This window comes from Curcuma longa, unplaced genomic scaffold, assembly GCF_044706935.1.
Source record: "Curcuma longa cultivar G26 ecotype Majalengka, Jawa Barat unplaced genomic scaffold, ITB_CL_G26_1.1 utg3290_np1212_1714210_RagTag, whole genome shotgun sequence".
NCBI lineage: Eukaryota > Viridiplantae > Streptophyta > Magnoliopsida > Zingiberales > Zingiberaceae > Curcuma > Curcuma longa.
Window position 1 is genome coordinate 478961 of NW_027435602.1, and position 24882 is coordinate 503842.

General features: G+C 34.9%; 1 protein-coding gene across 1 annotated transcript in view; it reads right to left on the reverse strand.

Annotated features, from left to right (window-relative positions):
• LOC141820350 (rho GTPase-activating protein 7-like) overlaps positions 1–24882 on the reverse strand; it is a 46858-nt gene that overhangs the window by 17977 nt on the left and 3999 nt on the right. Inside the window, exons 4-12 of the mRNA XM_074707645.1 lie at positions 17566–17642; positions 14671–14741; positions 14495–14564; positions 14274–14418; positions 6281–6400; positions 5832–5909; positions 5630–5685; positions 5473–5542; positions 3317–3401 (exon numbers count right to left, since the gene is read on the reverse strand). Of these exons, the coding sequence (XP_074563746.1) occupies positions 3317–3401; positions 5473–5542; positions 5630–5685; positions 5832–5909; positions 6281–6400; positions 14274–14418; positions 14495–14564; positions 14671–14741; positions 17566–17642 (772 nt within the window). The remainder of the gene's footprint in view (positions 1–3316; positions 3402–5472; positions 5543–5629; positions 5686–5831; positions 5910–6280; positions 6401–14273; positions 14419–14494; positions 14565–14670; positions 14742–17565; positions 17643–24882) is intronic.

Sequence of the window (24882 nt, forward strand, 5' to 3'; positions counted from 1 at the left end):
GAAGTATCTAAGAAAACAAGGTATTGAATGACTTATAAAGTTATTTAACTTGAAAAGAAATGATGAATTGTCTATAACTAAAAGCTTTAAATATCTAGGATCATTTTTGTAAACAAATGGAAGAATTGAAAGAGGTATCTTATATAGAATACAAGCAAGATGGTTGAAATGGAGGAGAATATTTGATGTTTTTTATGATCGTAAAATACCTCTAAGACTAAAAGGAAAGTTTTACAAAATGACGATTAGACCTATAATGTTATATGGAGTTAATATTAGACTATAACTCGAACACAGCACAAAATGAGAGTTGCAGAGATGAGGATGTTTAAGTGGATGTGTGGACATACAAGAATGAATAGGATAAGAAATGAAAATATTAGAGAGAGTTGGGATTGCACCTATTGAGAGAAACACGTTTAACATGGTACGGACATGTACGTAGATAACTAATAGATGCTCCAGTTAGATGATATGAAATTATAACAAATGTGCACATCAAATGAGAAAGACAAAAAAAGACTTAGTTAGCAACAATAAAGCAAGATAAAATTTATTTAAATATAAATGATGACATTGGATGATAGAGCTCAATGGCGTAAAAGGACCCATATAGCTAACCCCACCAAGTGGAATAAGACTTGGTTGTTGTTGTTATATCTATAGCAATCAAATATTAATAAAAATATTTTTTAATTAATATATTTTTATTTAAAAATATATTGGATCTGTATTGGCACAACACAATATAGTATCAAAATTGTATCGTTCTAATTACAGATTGAAATTCCAACACGACTCGAAATTTTAAACCTTGGCCTCAACTATAAAATTTTAGACACCACAATCATAGGTCAATGCAGTGGGTTAAGAGGGCTCAATGGTGTGCTTGATTATTAAACTTGGTCACTTTTTGCATATGTAATAGATTTGACAGGGTTCAAGCTCATTAAAATGGAAAAGGGATGTTACACATTGACATGCATGACCCCAGGGAGATAGATGATGTGCTTTCTTGTGAACATAGGCTAGTGTAAACTCATGTTGACCAAACTATAAACTATAACATTGCAAGGGCTCAATCGTATGCTTGATTATCAAGTTTGGGTGCTTTTTGCCTATTTAGCAGTTTTGTCCAAAATACTACATTGGTTCAAGTTCATCAAAATGAATAAAGGATGGTTACATAGACAGGACCAATCTCAAGGAGCCAGATGATGTACTTTTTTGTGAAAATGTTATATATTCCCTTAACTCAATAGAGAACCACATATATGAGAAAAACAACACTTATAACAAGCACATCTCCCAACTACCAGTATAATTATTAAATTGGTAAAAAATGAACACACAATACATGAAAAATAAAGGGAGATGATTAGACAAGCAGGAGGAGAAATTTGCTAACAACCTGGGGAGAAATCAAGCTCATTGTAAAGAGGAAGATAACTCACTACAATGCTATTGAATAGGTAAAAAGTGATTTTGAGCAGGAATTATATGACTTTCACTGTGAATAATGGTCATCAGTTCGGCTTTTGGTCAATTTATCTAAGTGACCAACTTGGGTTACAAGTGTTGGATCGGCTAGATAAAGAAGGGTAATTGTGAAGAAATTTAGGAATAGGGCATCTTTGTGATATCTGCAACATGAGACACCTTTTACAATAATGAAAGAAACGAGCAACCATTTAGTTTTTGCCCAACATCTATTATAGTTGTTTTGCTAGGCATAAGAACAAATTGATTTTAAGAAATTTTTATCTCATCTCTAAATCTTCTCTCTCTATCACTTTTATCTAAAGTTCTGGAGTATCACTCATTAATTTAATCCCATTAAAATTAGAATAATCTTGCACTCACCTTTGTTCATATATATCATATATATCTGCAAAGAAACTTTATTTTATTCCTTAGGCAACTTAATTCTCAAAATTTTTCTAAGAAAACTAGTTCATCGCATTATTCTTTCATCTCCTAGATTATTCAAAATTGTGAAAACGATGTCTTTCGAATCCCTCCCTTTTAGATATACATAATATCATCCAATGTGATGACATTATACTTTCATCTCCTAAATTATTCAAAATTTCAATATAGATGTCTATCATCCAAACTTAAACTTTTATCTATCTGCATTAAAACTTCTGAAATCCCTCAACTAATGTCATGAAATCTACTATACCATGTAATTTTCAGTTTTAAAACTAGATGTTCTATACTTTCGAGGAAGCCTAATAATTTTTTATCACATTAATGGCCTTTTATGACTATGACAAACTCAATAAATTTCCCACTCCCCTCACAAAGGTCACCTTCAAGAATCCCAATGAGGAAGCCCCTGAGGCTTGGTGCAATGGTAAGAGGTGGGACGGGCTCTCATGCAATTAGGATTCGATTCCCACATAGGGCACCTCATACGCCTGCGGTGTTCGAATCACTCGTGATACTGGGTCATCCGCCATGACCCGTCTGCGCTTCCCGAACTTACTCTGGTAGTCGATGAGAAACTTCCATGGGGTCTGATTGGTCACCTCCACCTCTAGTATTAGTCGTTCCTACCTGGATTATTAAAAAAAATCCTAATGAGGAGATAAAGCATTATCATGCCCTAAATCTCTCCTGCATATTCAACCCATTAACTTTCTTGGTCAACTCCATTCTGTCTAGCTTCCTTGACAATGATTCTAGAAGATTGGTCCACCTAGTCAACAAAGGTTTTAGCCTTGCCATTGATTTAGGGCTTTAGGCACATACCAGACTAGAAAGATACGGATTTAGGCACTTCATGGACTTAGGGTAAGACATTCATACATATTTTGTATATGTTGTAATTCACCTGACAAATTCTATCCTAGAGCTGGACAGTAAAGAAAAAAAATTGATATAGAAGACAACATAGGTTGTTTTGTCTTTCATTTCTTTGTGTGATCTAGCATAAGTATTTTTGGTCAAAAGGAGGGCAGCCCTAAGGTGATACACCTGCCATAAGTCGACAATATGTTAATCCATCTCCACAAAGTCACTCAAATTCCTGAGGTAATAGCACTGTATCTCATAATTGACAAGTTAGCCTAATGGTATAACCACACATTTTTATCACCCATTAGTATATGAAAGATTCATATGTGCAATATATCACCAATAATAGGAGCAATAACAATAGGGATAAAGAAAAGAGAAAATGTATAGTTATGATAATCAATATCATAAATAAGGAAACCATTGGTTCCTTAAAGTACAATGTTTCTTGAAGAAAGTAATCACTTGGAGAATAATAATAAAAAAACAAGCATCTAAGGACTAACTAATCCACCTGTGCATCAAATGGCGACTTGACTCTGGGAAAGTTTTATAAATGACAGTGCGAATAGCATCCACTCTTTTTCCACGTTCAGTTCCTTGTAACATCAAATGAGAAGTAAGCCCAAAGTAAATTAGCAATATAGAAGTTCACTAGTGTTTAGCACTGCTATTTATAAACAAGAAGTTGATAGAAAGGTGACATGCAACCTACACTACACTGATGTGATCCCTGTAAATTGCTTGTAATTTTCCCTACATTCTAATGTGACTATGGAATGGGATTCATATATCAACTAGTCAAATACTCTGCATAAACTACTTTAGGTTTAACCCATATATTTTGCATCAAGCTCGCACCTATAGCTCCATGTGGAAAATAGTTCTGTAGCTACATTAACTTCAACTAACATGAAATGCATGCATAGTATTTGAGTAATTGAGTTAGCATCTAATTCATTAGTATGGACTTGTTTGGTCACATAACACTGAAAAAACAAAATCACATATATTATCATGTACATTGGTGATCATACAGAGAGCTACGGAGTGAGTGAAGATAAGAGGCCTGTGCAAAGTGTAAGCTTTATCTGAGCCTCCTTCCACTCCACTCCCTAACTCTCTAAACTCTGACCTCTCTCACCTCCCCTCTTTAAAATTCTTTAGCCTCCCAACAAGAAGTTGGTCAAAGATTTGATGTTTTGGCCCTCTGTTGAATTGTAGTCTTGATGAGATTAGATCTTTGGCTTCTTATTTTTCCAAATGGAGTTTGGTTGGTCCTCTTGGATGAAAAATAAAGATGCTATAACCCTAATTTTATAGTTTGGTTGTCCTTAGATGCACACTATATTCAGATACAGAAGGTTGGCAAAGTACTTTCTTTCTCCCAGCTCCTTTTGTTTCCTTTCCTGTGGCACAGTAAATGGACTTGCGTACTTACTACTTGATATGGGATATGGGGATATCTAATTGTATTTTTAAAATGTCTAATGAAAACTTTTTTCAAGATTCATGCTGATCTTCACACCCATAATTTCAATTTTCAAATAAAATCCCTCCTTTATATATGTGCATACAACAACAATCAAGTCTTATCCCACTAAATGAGATCGGCTATATGAATCATTTTATGCCATTGGACTCTATCTCCTACTATATTATCATTTATATTTAAATAAATTTTATCATGTTTTACTGTTGCTAACCAAATCTTTTTCGGTCTTTCTTTTCCTCATTTGATTTTCATATTTGTCATCATTTCACATCGCCTAACTGGAACATTTATTAATCGTCTAAGTATATGTCTGTATCATCTTAAACGTGTCTCTCAAAATTTTTCCTTAATAAGTACAACCCCGACTTTTCTCTCTAATATTTTTATTTTTTATCCTGCCCATCCTTGTATGTCCGCACAACCACCTTAACATTTTCATCTCTGCAACTTTCATCTTCTACTCATGTGCTCGAATCATAGCCTAACATTTAACTCCATATAACATAGCAGATCTAACGCCATCTTGTAAAACTTTCCTTTAAGTCTTAGAGGTATTTTACGACCACAAAGAATATCTGATGCTCTCCTCTATTTCATCTTGCATGTATTCTATATATGACATATCTCTCAATCTCTCCATCTTTTTACTAAAATGATCCTAAATACTTAAAGCTCTTAATTACAGACAACTTATCATCTCATATCTTAACAATTGTCTCATTACATCTAATATTGTTAAATTTAAATTCCATATATTCTATCTTTACTCAAGCCTAAAACTTTTTACTTCTAGCATTTCCCGCCAAGATTTGAATTTAACATTTACTCTTTCACGAGTCTCATCTATCAAAACAACATCATCTGCAAATTACACCACAATACCGTATCTTGGATGTGTCCAGTGAGCTCATCCATGATTAATGTAAAAAGATAGAGACTTAGAGATGATCATTAATGTAACTCTATCTTTATGAAAAACACTTCGATTAATCTGCCTGAAGCATTTACTATTGTCATTACATCTCCATATATATATAAGTGCATAATGCATATAAATTTTGTTATGATATTCAATAAGCATACAGTGGAATTTTTTTTTAACAAACTCAATTAAGAAAGTCCAGATAAAATAACCAAATAATAACTTTTTGACCATATGAGAGTTGTCCACATACTGTATGCATCAACCAGTGCGGTACAACAAGATGCAGACACTGGATACGATGGTGACTCTCGTAGCACATACTGCATCAAAGTAAAATGATTAAAAGTTTTAGAATTTTCCAGGAAAACGTGTTATGGATGTTTCTAAACAGCTGAAGTCATTATAACCTTGATGCAGTCACCAACAACATGCGCATCTTCGTCTGATGAAAACTCAACCTTTCCTGAAAAGAATGGGTTAATATATGATAAATGAAACACATGGCATTCTGAATAAAACCATAGGATATTATTTCTGCAATACACCTGCATAGCATACAGCTATAAAAATATCAAAAACAATACAAAGCAAAAGAGAAAGAAAGCATACCCTGTTCGTATTCTTGAAGTCTGCGTTTTACCTCTTCAACATCAGCAGACTGCCGCAAGATGCCTTCCACCTTCACACCTTTTGAAAAAGTAATGCAGACAATCATTATGAGTAATGCCCTTGAAGAAGATGAAGAAGATCAGTTGCAGTTCAATTATCCTACGAAAACTATACACAAGACCATTTCACTGGTTCATTCGTATTAGCACACTCAAGAATGGAACTCAAGAAGCATATATACCAAAGAGATAGAAAGAGGACCACAGTATAATAATGCCACTCTCACTAGTCAGTTCAGCAAAGAATGTAGTATTTCTCAAAAGTATCTACAGGAATTGACAAATTAGTGTTGGACATGATAAATAAAAGAAGCTTAGTGAAATGCTATGTGACTCAGTGGCAGACAAGGTCAGAAGTTCCAGACAAAATAACATGCAAAATGGAATTACCATATTCTTCAATGAACCTGAGGGCCTTTTCCAAGAAAGAAGGGCTCCCATCATCATCTTCAAGTTCAAGCAGGAAAGACTTAGCAATAACAGTAGAATTGGCAGGTTCTGGATCAGTGCCTTGATAATAAGAAACATCTTAGTCTTTATCAAAAAAAAAAAAGAAAAAAGAAAAATACAGACACTTGTAACATGTTTCAAAACAGTATAACAGTTAGATACGGGTTTCTGTAACTGTTCAGAGTGTGGAAAATCTGGAAAGAAGAGACTTGTCATGTTGAAAACACAATGATGGAAACTGATTAAGATCCTATCCATTTAGAAAATTAGATTTATGTATGATATGCATTATTATGTATTATACATTAGCCAAGTGAGAGAGAGTTTTTTCCCATTCCTAACATCAGATGTAAGATGGAGAGAGGCAATGAAGAGCAGAAAATGATTGCTTGTTTATCTTAAAAAGAGAACCCCAACAACTACATTGACAAATGCTTTGCCAATATTCCTCATGAACCAACATGACTTCTCAACCTACAAATGAAACAAGTCATATCACGTTCCAAGGCATAACCAATTGAACAAAGTCAACCTAATTTGAAAATAACCCATGCTATGAAGCAAGTTCCAAGATAAATGTTAGTGAAACATTTATTTTATAGAAATAGCCTTGAGACATGGTCCCATGAGAATTATGCAGGATACGTGGCCTTCTGGATCAGCATTATAATCAGGACAAAGTTTCCATTTATACAGAATCATCCATAACAGTTGGGATGGGTAGGGCGTGGTGTTATGAAGAGAAAATGATTGCTTGTTATCCAAGTCATATCAAATTCCAAGCATAATCCAATTGAGCAAGTCAACCTAATTCTAAGAAACTAACCCATGCTATCAAGCCAGTTCAAAGACAGATACTAGTAAAACATTTATTCTTTTATCTTTGTCCCTACAAATAATTTTGAATATGGTTCCCTGAAAATTATGCATGATGCGTTGCCTTCTGTATCATCATCACAATTAGGACAAACTTTCCATTTTATACAGAATCATCTATAACCACCACCAGTATAAATCACTTGCTCAAGATAAAGGGCTAGCTATCAGTCTTTCCTCCAACATATAAAGGAGACCTTAAGATGACTCTAATTCATAATCTACAAGAATGCTTAAGAGCCAAGAAGGAATCACTTGCTCAAGAAAAAGGGCTAGCCAACCGACTTTATCAAACTTCTAAAGGAGACCTCAAAATGACTTTAATTCATGCTATCTACAAGAATGCTAAAGGGCCAAGAAGGCTCAAAAGTCAAAGTACCAGGAAAGCAGTTGGATCAGATTAATATATCAATTAGAAGGTACTATAGCTCAAAGAAATCAGATAAATCTAAGAAAAAACAGAAGAAGATTCACGGAACCAATGAGGCAGCTTCCGTGTTTTATTCTGATCCAACAAATACAAAGAAAAACCATCTACTACATTCAATTTTTTTCCCTCTGCAGATTACTTCTGATTGCTGTATTAAGAAATTTAACTATATATTGAACATTTAAAGCAAGGACTGGACAAGAAGAAATGGAAGCAGTTATTACTCCAATGCCATGATTACTAGATAATTCATACTGTGGAAAGAATATTCTTTGATAAAACAGCTCAGTTTAGAAGGAAAAAGTATCAATAATGTGCATTATCATTGTCCAAAGGTAACATCAGATGCAGAGCTCTTAACATCACTGGGCCACATATTTTCCTCATGAATACTGGAAAAGAGATGTTGGACATTCAACATAATCTGTTAGAATATTTAGGGATAAATATTCTATTAGGGATAAATATCTTTTTTTCTTTAGAATAATTCTGTTAGAATAGGTCCCTATATTCGTGTATAAATAGGGGCTTATCTCTTGTAAAAAGGTAAGATTTCATATTATTTTACATGGTATCAGAGCGAGGTTGGGTTTAGGGTTATCCGTCCGAACCAATCCTCTTCCTTCTCTCTCTGTTCGCCACGCGTTTTCCTCACGTGCGTTTCTGTTCGTCGTTTTTTTCTCGATCGGATCGCAACTTACTTCTCTCGCGATCCCTCTTCCGCCGGCGACTTCTCCTCTCGGCTCACTGCTTCCAGCTATCAATTCCGAATCAACAGAGGTGATCCTTCAGGCGGCACCTCTATCAGCTGCCTTCCACGTCGCACGTTTTCCTCGTCGCGACGTAGCAATCACAGCGGCTTCCTTGTCGCGCGTCTTCCTTGACGTGACAAGCAACACGCCTTCCTCGTCGTGTATTTTTCTCATCGCGATGCAGCAATCGCAGCGGCTTCCTCGTCGCGCGTCTTCCGTGAGGCAACGAGCAACACGTCTTCCTCGTCCTGCCTCCCGCGTGCCGATCTCCTCCGCCGCCTTCCTCGTCGCGTGTTTTCCTCGTCGTGACGCAGCAATCTCAGCTGCTTCCTCGTCGCGCGTCTTTCTCGACAGGACGAGTAGCACGCTTTCCTCGTCGCACGTTTTCCTCATCGCGACGCAGCAATCGTAGCGGCTTCCTCGTCGTGCGTCTTCCTTGACGCGACGAGCAGCACGCCTTCCTCGTCGTGTGTTTTCCTCATCACGACGCAGCAATCACAACTGCTTCCTCGTTGCGCGTCTTCCTCGACGCGACGAGCAGCACGCCTTCCTTGTCGCGCGTTTTCCTTGTCGCGACGTAGCAATCGCAGCGGCTTCCTTGTCGCACATCTTCCTCGACGCGACGAGCAGCATGCCTTCCTCATCGTGCGTTTTCCTCATCACGACACAGCAATTGCAACCTCTTCCTCATCGCGCGTCTTCCTAGACGCGACGAGCAACACGTCTTCCTCATCCTGCCTCCCATGTGCTTCTCTTCTCTGCTGCCCTCTTCCAGTAATGGCAGCAAGCTAGCAAGTTCCAGCTCTCCAAAACTACTTCTGGTGCACAAAGGACATACTCGAATCGTAAGCAATTCTGACAGATTGGGCAGGATCTCCCATTGATAGGAAATCTACTTCTGATTTTTGTATATTTGTCGAAGATAACCTTATTTCTTGGAAAAGCAAAAAGCAAAATGTTGTAACAAGATCCAGTGCAAAAGCAGAATATCGAGCTATGACCATAGTCAGTCAAGAGCTTATATGGCTCAAACAATTGCTTCAAAAGTTAAGATTTGGAGATGTTACACAAATGTCACTTATATGTGACAATCAAGCCGCTATGCATATCGTCTCGAATCCAATTTTTCATGAGAGGACAAAGCATATTGAAGTCAATTGTCACTTTGTCAGAGAAAAAGTCATATCTGGTGAAATATCTACTAGCTTTATTAACTCACAGGATCAACTAGCAGATATATTCACTAAGTCACTGAGAGGTCCTCGAATTAACTACAAATACATATGATTTATATTCTCCAGCTTGAGGTGTTAGAATATTTAGGGATAAATATTCTGTTAGGGATAAATATCTTTTTTTCTTTAGAATAATTCTGTTAGAATAGGTCCCTATATTCATGTATAAATAGGGACTTATCTCTTGTAATAAGACAAGATTCCATATTATTTTACATAATCCAATCATTACAATCATTTCAGAAATAATAACCTTTTTCTTTCTACAAACTTCATCTCCCCTATGTAATGCCTTACAAATTTTATTGATATCTTTTTCTTTCTACAATCTTCATCTCTGCTATGTAATGTTTTACAAATTTTTATTTGATATGTCTCTAGCTATCCAGTCTCTTTTCACGAACAAAATAAAGATAATGAGAATAAAAATGTTTCTTTTGATGTGCTCCTCTTTATTCAACTCTTTTCGAGATGTATTCATCCAACCATTTGGGATTAGCTACATGGATCATTTACATCCAATGAGCTTCATACATAACTACATTAGTAATTTAATAATTAAGAAAATATTTTTGTTACAGTGACTAATGTGTACATCATGGTTTAAATTTTATGACCCGTATCGAAGTTTTTATTTCGGACCAAAATGATATGATTTCGATACCGTATCATGCCGCACTGATACAATTTCGATATATTTTTTTTAATTTTTAAATATAAGTGTATATTAATTTTATTAATATTTGATTATTAAATATGCTCACTATTGATGTTATATTTTGAAGTATTGAGTTCATATTTTCAATATTTTCTCATAAGATAATGTCTATTAAATTTTTTATAAAAAAAAGTAATTCTCAAAATTCAAAACTAATTCTAAAATTATAAAACTATTTGAAAGACTTATTTTAAATTCACATTTAATTTTCAATATATATTAAAAATATTTAAATTATTTTATAAAATATTTTATTAATTTTTTAAATTATTTAAAATAATTCTTAATGTTATATATAACAGTTAAGTATTATTAATAATATATTATATTTATAATTATTATATATAATTAACAGTTATATAATAATTAATACCTATTTAAAAAATAAAAAAAATCTTTTAAAAAATCACGACTGAATCACAACACCCTCCGCTCCCCACGGAGGGTCGCAACGCCCTACGCACCCACGGAGGATCACGACACAATTTGACCTCCGTAGAGGGCCACAACAGGATCGTGATGGCCTTGCAGTACCAATAGGGAACCAGTGTTGGTCCCATGTTGGAATGGTAAATATCGTCTATTTCGGACGGCACGGCTTGGCATTTCAAACCATGGTTTACATTAATCCTACAAAAGGTTTAGAAGATAGAGGGAGACCAAAAATCCATAATGATTTACTTGATATGACCTTACATAGAGCTTAATGGAGGATAAGATCCATGTAACTAATAAAAAATACAAGACAAACACGGACTATTGGTCATGATGATGATTTGAATCTGAAAGAAGAAATGGATAAAGAGAAGCAAGACAAAAGAGCATTGCTATTCTCATTCTCTCTGTGTCAATGAGAGAGAGATAGGAGAGGGAGAGAGAAATTAGATAAGAGATAGTAAAGAGTAAGTCTTACCTAGGGTACATGAAGATTTTAGAAATAACAATAAGATTGTTCTAAAATGCGTATGATGAAATAATTGCATCTAGATAGAAAATGAGAGAGAGATTGCTGAATAAGTTATTTCACAAGTACATAGACAAATCCTGGATAAAAGAGTGAAAAAGAGAGTTTGAATAAGTAAAACATTGCAATATATCAATCCTCTCTAGAAGACCAATACGAGAAAGGATTAATTGAAAATGACTTCATTAGAGTTCATTTGGGATTGCTATCATTAGTCATTACTGATATTATCATACAATAACAAACTCCAAACTGACCTATATGTATATCATAGCTTCATGAATCAGATATCACTCAGTTTGATGGCTTGCAGCCTAAAGCAGAATAGTGATATAGAAAACATGTGAGGTATGACAATTTAATTTAGATTTAAGAGGTTAGTTGGAAAATAAATTAACATTATTATTGGTCTAAGTTGAGTTGTTGGGGGATTAAATGAGGTAAACAAATTTAATTAAATATCTCATTAAACCTTACCCCTAATGAATATTATTAAAGTATAGGTTGTTATTAGGTTTGGGCTCAAATTTGGGTTTACTGTTGAAGCCCATTTAACCAACCCAATTAATCAACCAATTAGGTAATGGATCTGGATTGTTTTAAACCCATTAACCCGAAACCCGTTTAAAGCCGCGATCGGCGTTCTTCTGCCCGAGCTCGCAAGATCACGATCGGCGTCTTCTTCTTCTCTTCCAATCGCGCGATCATGCTCATCCAAGGCTACGATTTTCTTCTTCCCTTCCTGCAGACGACACGGTGGTCGCTGGTGACCAGAAGCTCCTGCCGACGGGTCCAATTTTTTGCCGAGGGTGGCTGAGATCTGTCGGGTGGCGGCGATCGTCGCGACGCGAACAGGGGAGTTCGGATCTGAGGGAAGATCGATCGGTAAGCTTGAAATCCTTGTTGTGTGGTATTCGTTGGGATTTCTAAATTGTTTGAGCTCACAGATCGGTGGCGGGTCTTGACCGAGAGGAATCGGAGCTGGGTTTCTAGGGCACATCAGATCTGTGAGGTGAGTTTGCTTTGAATCCGGTTAGTTCTTGTTACGTGACAGATTTTGGTGGATTGTTTTGGGATATTGAGATTTCTGCGTGATTTTGATTCTGTTGGGATTTGTTCTGTTCTGTTGGGTTTCGATGAGATTGGGATTGATATGTTCGTGATGTTGAGGATGGTGATCTGAGTGTTATGGTTTTGTTAGGAATTGTTGCTTGCTGTTGGGATTTGGTGGAGCTAGAGTTGATTGGGGTTGATTTGTTGTGGAGTTTGATTTGTTAGGATTAGCTTGAGAATCTGTTAGGAATCTGTTGATTGGTTACTGATTTTTTATTTCTTCCGGTAGCTTTAAATCCGGTTGAGGCTAGGTGTTGAATGGATCTGGTTGGGTTAGTTTGAATCCAATTGAGGTTAAGAGTGGAGTAGGATAAGTTAAGTAGGGGAGAGATTATTGTGTGTTAGGGGATTTATTTACTGCAAAATTAAATGTACTGTTGTTTTTAGTGAGTGTTGTATATTGTAATTTGCAGGATCTTGATTGGGTGATTCTGTTATATACGGAGAATTTTATTGAGGGTTCTTATTCTGACATTCGTCATACCAGGTGGGTACTCCTGTATTTGGTCAGTACAGATCTAATTTGTAGTGCATGACATATTATAGATCAATTGTTAGATATCTTGTCTTTATCCTTATTACACTCGATGCTTGGTACTTAATCGTTGACCTGTGATATGATCTAGTTGCTATCACTACAGTCTCATTTATTTGTTATATTATCTAGCCACGGATTTACTACTAAATATGTCTGATTGGTGACTTGTCATGAGTGATGTTGAGTATGTCTTGATTAATGAAATCATTACTTGTTGAGCTGAACATCATAACATATACATGATAGTAGTAGTTGTGGTTGACAATTGTTATTGTGGATGGCACTCACTTGACCACTGTGAGATAGTGGTAAATGGGTGAGAGCATTGTCGCACTATGTTGGGTGTGACCAGGAGTAGCTAGATAGCTACTCTGAGATATTCTGCCCGCTCCCCACTTGTTTATAGTGGTTAGTTGTTGGAGTGTATGCAGTTGTCCTATCGTGCGCCCCAGTTCATTGTGTGGGTGTCTGGGGATAACGAGTACAGACAGTGACCATGCATATTGCCTGTGATGTGTATTACATGTGTGTTGTACATGCATTTGTTGGTAGTTTATTTTACTGCATTTATGTGTGGTATGTTGCACTTGTTGTGATATATGACTGTTGCATTGTGTAACATTACATACATAATGTTTTACCTATTACCTGTTATATGATGAGGCTGATGAGATATATGTGACCTTGTTCACTAAGTATCATTTTGGAGATACTGTATATCTTTTTGATATCTATGTTTACTTATTAGTTGTACACTATTTTTCTAGTACCCATTGAGTATTTTATACTCACCACCCAGACCTGGGGTTTCTTTTCTTCCTCCCCAGGTAGCAGATAGGGATGTTACTTTTGAAGTTTGGAGTTCTGTCAGCCTGCCCCCATCTCACAGCAGGAGGAGTATTTGTTTGTTTTACCTCGTGTGGTATTTTGGATTTGATTTATATCTGTGGACTTTGTTGTTATAATTCTGATTGCGGAGTTTCTTTTATTTTGGATTTGTAGAGTTGATATATTTCGCTCTGTTGTGAGTCATATCGGTATGCTTTGAGATTTTCGTTTATACCTTGTTGGTATGTTGCTTGTGGTTATACTTTGTTGGTATGTTGTGTGGTTTGATATTTTATATACATGTGTTGGACTTGTGAGCGGCCGTGTGGGCCTTTATTATAATGTATCAGGGATTTTGAATTGTTACAGGGGAGATGCTGTCCAAATTTTCCGGACTAGCTGTTTCTCGGGACGTGACAAAACATTTGGTGCACAGAAAAGTATAGCATCATACCACAGAAGGGGGAAAAACAGCATACATGGATCATCTGAAGCTTCAATTGATTCAGTAGTATCATTTTGGAATATCCCATTTTGCCCCATTGCAAGTGCAGCACTAGGTGCCTGTGCCAAAGCATTGTCCAGTGCAGCTTTCCACTCGAACAGATCTTCAGAAGTTTCAGCCTGCAATACCAAATAACCATGAAGCCAAAGTAAGACTGTTACACCTAAAAGGACATAGAAGTAGCATTATGCCTGCCTTTAAGGTAAAAGTACGACCATCTGGGAAAAGCACTGTTAAAAGCTTTTTGTCTGCTTTTATAACAACACTGCAGATTTTACATTGAATTAGGTATACAATCACATTAAAGAACAAAGCAACATTCTTAAACTAGTGGAGTATAAGTCTACTATATATTAAATACTAAGTCCCACCTTCCAGAACTATTCAAGTCAATACCACCAAGGCTTGCATTTGTCTCATTTCCTTTTTGAGGGACAGTCGCCTGAAAAATGGTAAATTAAGGGCATGCCATGTTAACATCAATATAAAAGAAGACACTTAGAAAGACTACTTCTAAGCTACATTTGAAAAAGCACTACTAAGTAGAAATATAAAATCATGACTATTGGAAGCTTAAAAAATTAACCCTAAATTGTTGAGGTCCTCTTTTCCTTAGTTTCCAAAAAAATTGCTACACAATCATAGCTAAATGGTAGTTCAAAGTCTAGCAAAACATTTAGTTCCGCCTACCAATTAGCATGCAGAACAACTGACACTTGCTAACACATTTGCAAATGCAACATGTGTCCTCTCCTCCCCCTTCTCCTTAGGACACAGACATGTAAATCCTCCTCTTCTTCCCCTTCTCTATGCGAGCACCTTTGAACTTTCATTGTCGCACGAGCAGAACCACCACCTTTTCATGATCACCTTCAAGTATTGCATCGCGATCTACCTAAGTGTTGGCTCCTCCTCCCTCTGCATCAATTCTACTTTGAACCAAAACAACACCATCCTAGCTAGCCAAAATTTACATTTGCCATTCTTCCTTAGTTCCTCCTCTCCTTCCCCCTTCTCCTCCTTCAGCACACCTCTAACATTGATATGACACCAATGGCACCATCTCAAGTCAACAAGGCAACGAAACCCCATCTTGGCTCGAGGTTTGAATCTTTGGTTCAGAGTCCAAACCAACTACTTTTATTGTGACATCATTAAAATACACATTTTAAATTATGCTATAAGGAAGAATCTCAATTTTTGAAGATTCAATTAACCTTTAAAATACACATTTAGGTATAAATTTAGCTGCAAAAATATAATTTCTATTCTCTAAGCATGAACTATCTTTGGACATCTTTGGACATCTGAAAATGTAATTCTATATTTTACCAAACCAAATTATATCAATAAAATAAACAGATATCAACTTGGATGCATCACCACTTTACTAGCAGTGACTAGTGACTGATGCAAAGACTTAGTACCTAAACAGGCACACAAGTGTTATCTGCAATGTTATAAAGTAATGCGAGTAGCACAATTGAGAAAAACAATGCACTCTAAAGATGGAAAGAAGTAGCCCTTATTGGAAAAAAGTTTTGGATTAATAGTTGATGCAAATAGATGTGCAATTGCAGACTCATTGCATATTAGATAAATAGAAGACATAAAAATCTTGACAACGATGATAAAAGTGTTGAGACCTATGAGCATTAATTTTATTTGTCACATGATTGATTATTACCCACAAATTCAAAGAGATGTGGACTTGCAAAGAATTCAACGGAAGAGAATACCCATGAGGCCGACCTCAAATATCAAGGACTAACATAAAGATATGAAAATAAATTTCCAAAATCTAGAAAATGTGTTATAAATTATGACCCACAGTCTGAAAAAAAAAAGTTGAATGATATATCATTCATGAAGGGATTCTCATCATTAAGGCATTATCCAGTCCAGTTAACATTCTAAGTTTAAACTTAACATTGAATCTAGACATAACAAACAGACACTAAGTCATTGGAATTTTATCAATCTTGACTATGATCCTTAATGCATGTTCAAGATCAGTCAAATTGTACAATGTCATGTCCTTTAGTCCCATTCAAGATTAGTCAACCTGTACAATGTCATGTGCTCCTGCCATAGTTTAAAATCTTGTACCGTGTCAGGCAAAATGGTTAAAATCTATCGTTTCAGTAAATCACCGAAAATTGATATCATTCTGCACAAAGGTTCAAAATCTCAAGTCATGCCATAATTTTGGAAAGATATTGTTCCAATATTGTATCGACGCTCCAATACATAGTGTCAATGATAGATTAGAGGTTGAAAGAAGAAGGAGATGAAGCAAAGGCAGAAGACATTGTCTGTGCTAAGTGATATCAAATTTTGGTAATTTATCGGAATGATATGCTTCAATCACTTCACCCGACATGATACAAGATTTAAAACCAAGTGACAATGTCTCTTTCCTATGCTTCATCTCCTTCTTACTACAATTCCAATCAATTATCGACACCATGCATCAAAACATAGACACCATACCAAAATAATATCGTGCATTCAAAGATTGAAACTTCGACATGGCTCCAGATTTTGAACCTTAACTCCTGCAACATGTCCATGGCAATGGTTCACAAAAGAGCACATGCTAACTTGAGAGAAAGGATTTATTCAACATGCGAGACACTTGACACTGCAAACTTCTGTAAAATAATATTCCATGCAAAAAGTTCACATGCAACAAAGTGGATAAACAAAAGGAAAAAATCACCATAATACTTCGCGGCATAAGTTTGCATTCAATAAAGTGAAATAAATAAAAGGAAAAATCACTAATGCAGAGTTACAGAAAAAGTCATTTACTCGGTTAAATAATAGGATCATAAATTCAGAGAACTCTATTTATGGTGTGGATTTCTTGTCTAGAATTCAATTGAAACAAATCCAGTATTATAAATTTATCATACTATTGATAAATGGTATGATAAAAACCTTATAGCACGTAAAGAGCAATTAATAAGGTTTTTGGCATAGTATTATTTTTTAGAAGCTTCCTTAAGGGAATATTCATCTCATATTTAGTTAATATGAAGAACCAAAATTAAACTTCAGAGTTGAGAATTTATATTAATCATATCACGATTACAATGCAGTTTTTCTAAAAAGTTTCTTTGCTCTTTGAGTCAATCTGTAGTTCACTCACAAGAACTTGGAGACAAAGTTGATTGTTGAAAAATGATAGCAAGAAGAATAACAAGATGTAGAAAAAGTACTGAGAATGAGGTGTATAAAGTTTATCATATGCAAATGCTTACAGGATCAGCTCTATAGAAGACCAATGATTTTTCTGTAAGGACAAACCAACGTCTCTTCCATGATGTCCAACCTATTCCTGCAGATTTAGATAATTTTGAGGCAATGAATCATGTTAAGAATTAAATTTCTAGTTCATATTAAGCATCCAAGATATTGAAAGAAACCATCAAACTAAACCTTCAGGTATTGCTATAAAGGAGAACTCAAATAGAAGTTGGTGTCAGACTTGGACAAGTTTATGTCATTATTTTATGCCTGAAGTTCTTCGTGAAAAGATTTCCCACAAGCATCTACTTCATAATCCATTCATACGATGGTCAAACCAGACACTACTAGCCATACATCCATTTAGCATTACTGTTACTAAAATCTCTTGTGACAACTTCAAAGTTATCTCATGTCAAAATCATGGTTGGACACATGCCAGCTTATTCTTACAAAAGAGAAATTGAAAATACAACATATCTACTTTGACAGGTCATACCATACTAGATAAAAACAGTTGAAATGTAAATTAATGAAACTCAATACTATTCAGCACCAAAACTATCTCCTACATTGTTGTGTCAATAATGTTGACAAGTATCATTTCATGTCAAATTCAGCACCTCTTGGTATGCTAAAAACTAGATAATGTGTTGTTTTTTTTAGTTTATCTTCATACAAGATAACATCAAAATCATAGCATTTAGATGGAATGCAAATATTGAAATTAACTATATAATTATTTATCTTTTTTTCTTCATCTCTTTCCTCCTTTTACCTCCAATTCACTACTGACATCATACATCAAAACGTCGGCATGACACCAAAATAGTATTGTTCTAGTCAAAGACCAAACCACTAGCACATCTCGAGATTTCAAGCCTTGGAATATATGAAAGAACATATTAAAATGATAGATCTCGAGATTAGCAGTTTGGGCTAGTTGAGTGGATTAATCACTTCAAAAATACTATGTTTGAGAATATTTATATTTTTTAATTTTCAGTCATCTTGGTCTCCTTAATTTTTTTATCACCCTTTCCTAAAGTTTTATGGTATAGCTCATTCGCAAAATTTTATGCATCTCCTTTGTTTTTATACAAGGGACTAAAATATTACCCTTTACTAATACTGCATTTTCATTGTTTTCAATTGCAAGTTAAATAACTTTGTAAGCAATTCAACACTCTGCTTCCCTAGGCACTATGATATTTCTATAAGAATATCATCTAGTCCAATCATTTTCCCGTTTTGCATCCCATTTAACACTTATTCAATGTCTGAGAGATGATAAAATTTAAATTTTTATACTCTACCTACTTAAATTTTCTAAACTAAGTTGATCACCTAAGCCTTCAATAAAAAATTGACAAAAATTCCTCTTCCATTACTTCTTTATTTCCTTATCCTTCACTAGTATCTTGTTGGATTCATTTTTTATGCATTTTATTTGAGTAAGATCCCTGACTCTCACTTTAGCCATTCAATAGATGTATCTTTCCCTTCTTTTGTATTAAAATGTCAATATGGGCGTTCGAAAGCTTCATTCTTGCCTTCACTCATTACTTTTGACCTCTTTCTTATCTTCGTTCGTACAAGTGTATAGTAACATATAGGCTATTCTTGTACTTTCTCATTCCACTACAAGATTTTTTAGTTGATAGTGTCCATTCTATTAACTCACAAAGTATGCTCTTAGCCATCATTTTCAGATTTGACGTCATCTTATCTCACCTAATATTTATGTTCCTACCCTCTCTTTAAAATGTTTTATTTCTCATCCTTTATCTTCCACCACTTGATCCTATGAGTAATGCAAGTTTTCCTTCTAGTAATAGTATGCTCGACGCATGTATCTAATACCACTAACCTACGTTGGGTGATTTTCTCCAGGGATGACCTTGTAGTCTTTATAAATTTTTCTATCGCTCTTCCCAAACATAATAAAGTCAATTTACGACTTATTGTATCCATTTTTAAATATAACTAGGCGTGCTTCTCTCTTCTTGAAAAACGTATTAGCTATTATAAGTTTGTGTTATCACAAAATCCAATATAACTTTTTATTCTTCATTTCTTGGTCTAAAACCATGACCCTCATGCACCATATCACTTTCCTCATTTATTCCTCCTATATGATCATTTAGATTTGCTCATATTAAAATCATCTCATTTGACAGAAATTTGTATACTACCTCATTTAGGTCTTCTCAAAATCTATATTTAGTGTCTTCATTTAATCATACTTAAGGTGCATATATGTTAATAACATTAATAACTTCTTTTACTACGACTATCTTAAAAGTTATAATTCTATCTCTCTTCCTAATTATTCTTACTACTTTATCCTTAACAAACTATCTATAAAAATACTCACTCCATTTCTTATTTTACTGTATTATAACCTAAAACATATCATCTTTGTCTTCTTCTCCTACCATTTTGTGGATTGTAAGAATAAAACATTAATTGTTCTTCTAATTATCCTATTTACTACCTCCATTGCTTTCTAGTGAGCGTTCCTAGGTTCCATTTTGCAAATCTAAGACAATCAATATTCCTATAATGTATATTTTTATCCAACCTACACTAAGAAAACTCATGCATTTTTAATAGTATACCTAAGTTCTCATAAAAAAACGAAGCGATCCTTGTCGAGGCATTCCAATCCTTACCAAAAAGTTGCAATCCCTGTAATGTATTTCTTCCGCAGAACAACCTAGCATTAACACAGTAATTTGATAGATCCATGCATAATAGTTTTGCCTTTATTTAATGTTATTTGATAATTTAATGCAACCCTCCTTTATTTAGGCTTAAAACCTACTATGGCGGAGTTTATTTGCCATGGGTGGAGTTATTCATCCCATTCATATCTACTTTATTTGGTCATATTATTAGGAAGATTGATTACAATTTCATTTAAACATAAATTCAATTTTAAAATAAAGGATATGCTAATTTGCTAAGAGAAGCTCGAGCATTCATCTTTATGTGTTGATTTTATAGGTTTTATAGAATCATCCTCATCATTATCACCTTCAAATCATATAATTTCCGCGAATACATGGACATCAAAAGTCAACAACAAAGTCCATCTATTTCTTTTTCATTGGAAGGGACATCCAAACAACAAAATTAATGAAGAAACAATGCTAGATAGGATTACATAAGCATTTCTTCCCTACGCTTAAAAAAGGCAAATAAGAAGAGACATTGACAACTCGCCAAGACTCTAGTTCTCGTCAATGGGGGAAAATATTGCAAACAAGAAAATAAATTGACATTAAAAAAGACAATGGTTGAAAAAATAAACAAACTACCTAATTTAGCTAGAGAGAATTGTCACCTCTCAACAATGTGCTATGTCGATGACTTGATTTGTCAGTTCCACCTTCTTACTCTACGGATTCAAGTTCTCTTCAATTGAGGAGAGTAATATAGGTAAGAATTTTAATTCTATTTAAAATTATTTAAAGATATCTAAGTCGTTAATTTTTATAATTTATTAAAAAGTTTAGGTTTTTAAGAATAGTTTATTATAGCTTTAGATTTTATTATATTAGAAAACTATGTTTTTTTATAAAGAATAGATCATATTGTCAAACTATAAAAGAGGGGTAGAATTCATATATTGGACAAGTTTCTGAGTTAATACAATTTTTAATTTTCTTTTCTCTGGATGAGAATAGGTAACTTTTCTCTAGGTGATGATCACATCTTTATTTGTCTGTCGTGCTGCATTAGTAGCTAATAGAGATGGACTATGTAGGCGAAAAGGTAAAGGATGGCATGTGGAAGAGTTGAGGACTCGTGCACATCCAAGGGACCAAGTAACCTAATGGGAGATGACTAAAGGTGAATCCAAGTTGCAAAAGCTACAAAGGGTAAGACTCTTGAGTGAATTGCATCCACGGAGACAAGGATAGCACTCAACATAGGAGAACTCACTCTTAGAAGTGGTCATAGTTAGAGGTCAACAGTCAACTAATGATTGGGAAATCTATTACCCCAAAGTATTTTGGAATTTCGGATTTGACAAACCCTTGGTATGGAATCCAATCAACTAGTGGATGAGTCAATCGATAAAGTAAAACTCCAAAATTGTAGTAAGCTGGGATTTGTGGTTTGGAGCAATCGACTGGCTAGTTAACCAGGTCTAAGAAGCCAACAATTTTTATTTGTGGCTAAGTCAACTAAGAGTCTGTTGATGGCAAATAGTTGAGTTGACTAGTTACTAATGTAGGAAGCAAAAACGAGTCATTGCACGATAACGATCAATTGCAATGGAGTAGTTGACTAATTATGCAAGTTAGTCGACTATTGAGCGGTAGACAACAAGAGATGTTGGAGGATTGAAGACTATAAAAAGAGAGCTCGATGCAGGCTTCAAGGCTACAAAAATAAAATTTGTTAAATCTTATTAAAGCTTCTCCCATGCACTAAATTTTTTTGTGATTCCTTGGATTCTCTTATAATTATAAGAGGTTTCTCTATGAGAAAGTTAGTAGTATTTTCCAGGAGTGATCCATCAATGAATTGTAGATTATGGAATAGGAGGTTGGGTTGTTGAACCAAGTTAAATGTCATGTGTCAATGATTGTGTAAGTGTGATTACTTACTTTTATTCCACTATGTTAATCATGTCTGTGTGGTCTTGCTAGTTCGTAGCAAAAGTATAGAATGATCACTTGCAAAGTTATGGTCATTATTTACCTTGCTCTAGTTAGCCCACTAATCCTAACAACAACTAGTGCAACTAGTGATCTCTTATACGCATCTAGCCTTTATGGCACCTAACACTTGTGTGGTTTTGTCCTTGTGCAAAGGCCACACACATCATCTTTATAGTAGTGTTTAGCATCTCGTACCATACCCCTCGATACCAACAAAACATTTCGTGTTGCCCATCACACCTCCGATGCCAACGCACCTCGAGGACTTGCGACTGCCATGGAGGCGTCACCAGCGGACACCTTGCGTGAGCCCCATAGTTGTTGGCAGCGAGGAACAAGTCGCGAGCAATCGCGGGCGAAGGCAATAAATTAGGAACTTAGGGTTTTATTAATCAACTCTTAGATATAACAAGGGTAATTTAAATATGTTTAATTAAACCCTAATAAAATTATCTCATTAATTTAATATATATATTTTTTAAATATATATTTTTTATTTTATAAATATTTAAATTAAATTTTTTAATTTTTAGTTAATATATTTTATATTTAAAAAATACTAAAACTATATCAATATGACACGATATGATATCAAAACCATATCGTTCCAATTCGGGACTGAACCTCGACATGGGTCAAGATTTTAAACCATGCTTTATAGTGTCCAACATCATGTGCTCTAATATCGATGCTCAACTATCATGTGCACAAAATACCTTTGATAGTCCAAAGCCCTAGCATGAATCATTACGTCTATTGTCTATTTCCCATCGATAGTATGTCTTTCCCTCAAGTTCCCTCCTACCTTGTTACCAAAGTCAAAACTAACCATGGCCACTAAGATTATTTTTTAAAAAACTGCAGAACCACTCATCACAATCAATTTACGGTAATAATCGTCACTTTCGTGATAGTGCTACAAAACAACACCTACTTCGAACTAGTAACTTTGTTAAAGTTAACTTCGTATGATTGCTTCAAATCATTTAAACACCCACTCAGGTTCTTAGACCGATAAGAGTTATGAGGTAAGAATTTGGTATTATTATATTTTTGTTATTGTTATAGGGTTATCTTAACGCTTATATTAGTGTGGTGTATCTTGTTTAGGAAGGAGATTGCACTAGGGTAATTGGACTAGGATGGGAACCATTGATTTTAAATTTTAATTATTTCCTAAATGTCGTGTTATCATCATGTTTAGTTTATGTTGAGCCTTTTTAAGTTGTTCATATAGTTATATTTGTAGATACTCACTTTGGGGAGCACACCTAGCTATATATGGGTGATCACGTGGATTTTACATAGGGAGAGGTTATTTTCAAAAGATAATATTGACACTTTAGTCACTTTTCATTTGATACATAACTTTAAATTGGTTTACCCTTTATATTGCATGTTGATTTGTATGTTGATACTTGTACGGCCACTTTTTTATGCTATAAAGCACCATCTTGAGAGATCTTCTAATATATAGTTAAATTGGAATAATATCTATTCAACAATGGCATAGGTTGGTCTCTATTTGAAGATAACATAATCAAATAACATGAGAACCCATGGTTGAATACCTATTGCATAAATACTTGAGTGAAGCAAGAACTATTTTAAATAGTGAAATAAATACTGATGGTTTAGAATCTCAATCCGTGTCGAGATTTCGGTCCTGGACCTGAATGATACAGTTTCAATACCATATCGTGACGTGTCGATATAGTTTCGATATTTTTTAAATATAATATATATTCATTAAAAATAAAAAATAAAAAATTTAATCTAAATATTAAAAAAATAAAATATAAAAAAAAAGAAAATAATTTTTTTAAAAGGATAAAAAGAAAAAAATATGAGATTTAGGCATTTTTATATAGTAAATAAATAAATAAAAATTTTATTATATACTTTCAAAATTAAAATAAATAATATATATATATGTTAAATTAATGAGATAATTTTATTATGGTTTGATTAAGCTTGTTTAGATTATCTGTATAGTTATGAATTGATTGAAATTATTAATATAAATTTTATTAACTTAATTTTAATTTTCCTATGTTCTGTCTGCTTGCACCTCGCGCGCGACCCACCGAGGTCGCGGCAAGACTGCCGAGGATGCAACGAGGCCCGCCGAGGTTGCGGTTGCTTCGCCGCGACCCGAGGTTCGGGAGGAGGCCTTGCCGCGACACCCATAGGTAACAGGGCCTTACCGCGACATGCCAAGGTCACAACGGCCTCGTCGCAATCCGCAGACATCAATGCGACCTCCGCGTCCCCATCGTAACCCGCGAAGGTCGTGACAACCTCCATGTCCCTGCCAAGATGTGACCCGAGGTGGTTGTCGTGCACGCATCCCCATTGCAACCCATGGAGATTCCCTACGGTGGTACCGGTGTCGAGCAACGAGCTATTCAGTAAATTTCGCCCATTTCGCCTGGCACGAAAAAGATTTTAAACCATGTAAATACTAAAAAGTGAAATCTCATATAACCTTTTATCAAAGTTCCTAACTGCCCAAAAAGATACGGTAGCATGGGTCGTTCGTGGTCAATATTTATTTGCACAAGGGCACTATATTTTTGGTTATTATCGATGAGGACTTTAACCCACTTATTAGATGACACTACTTATATGTGAGAGTTTGTATAGTGATTCAAT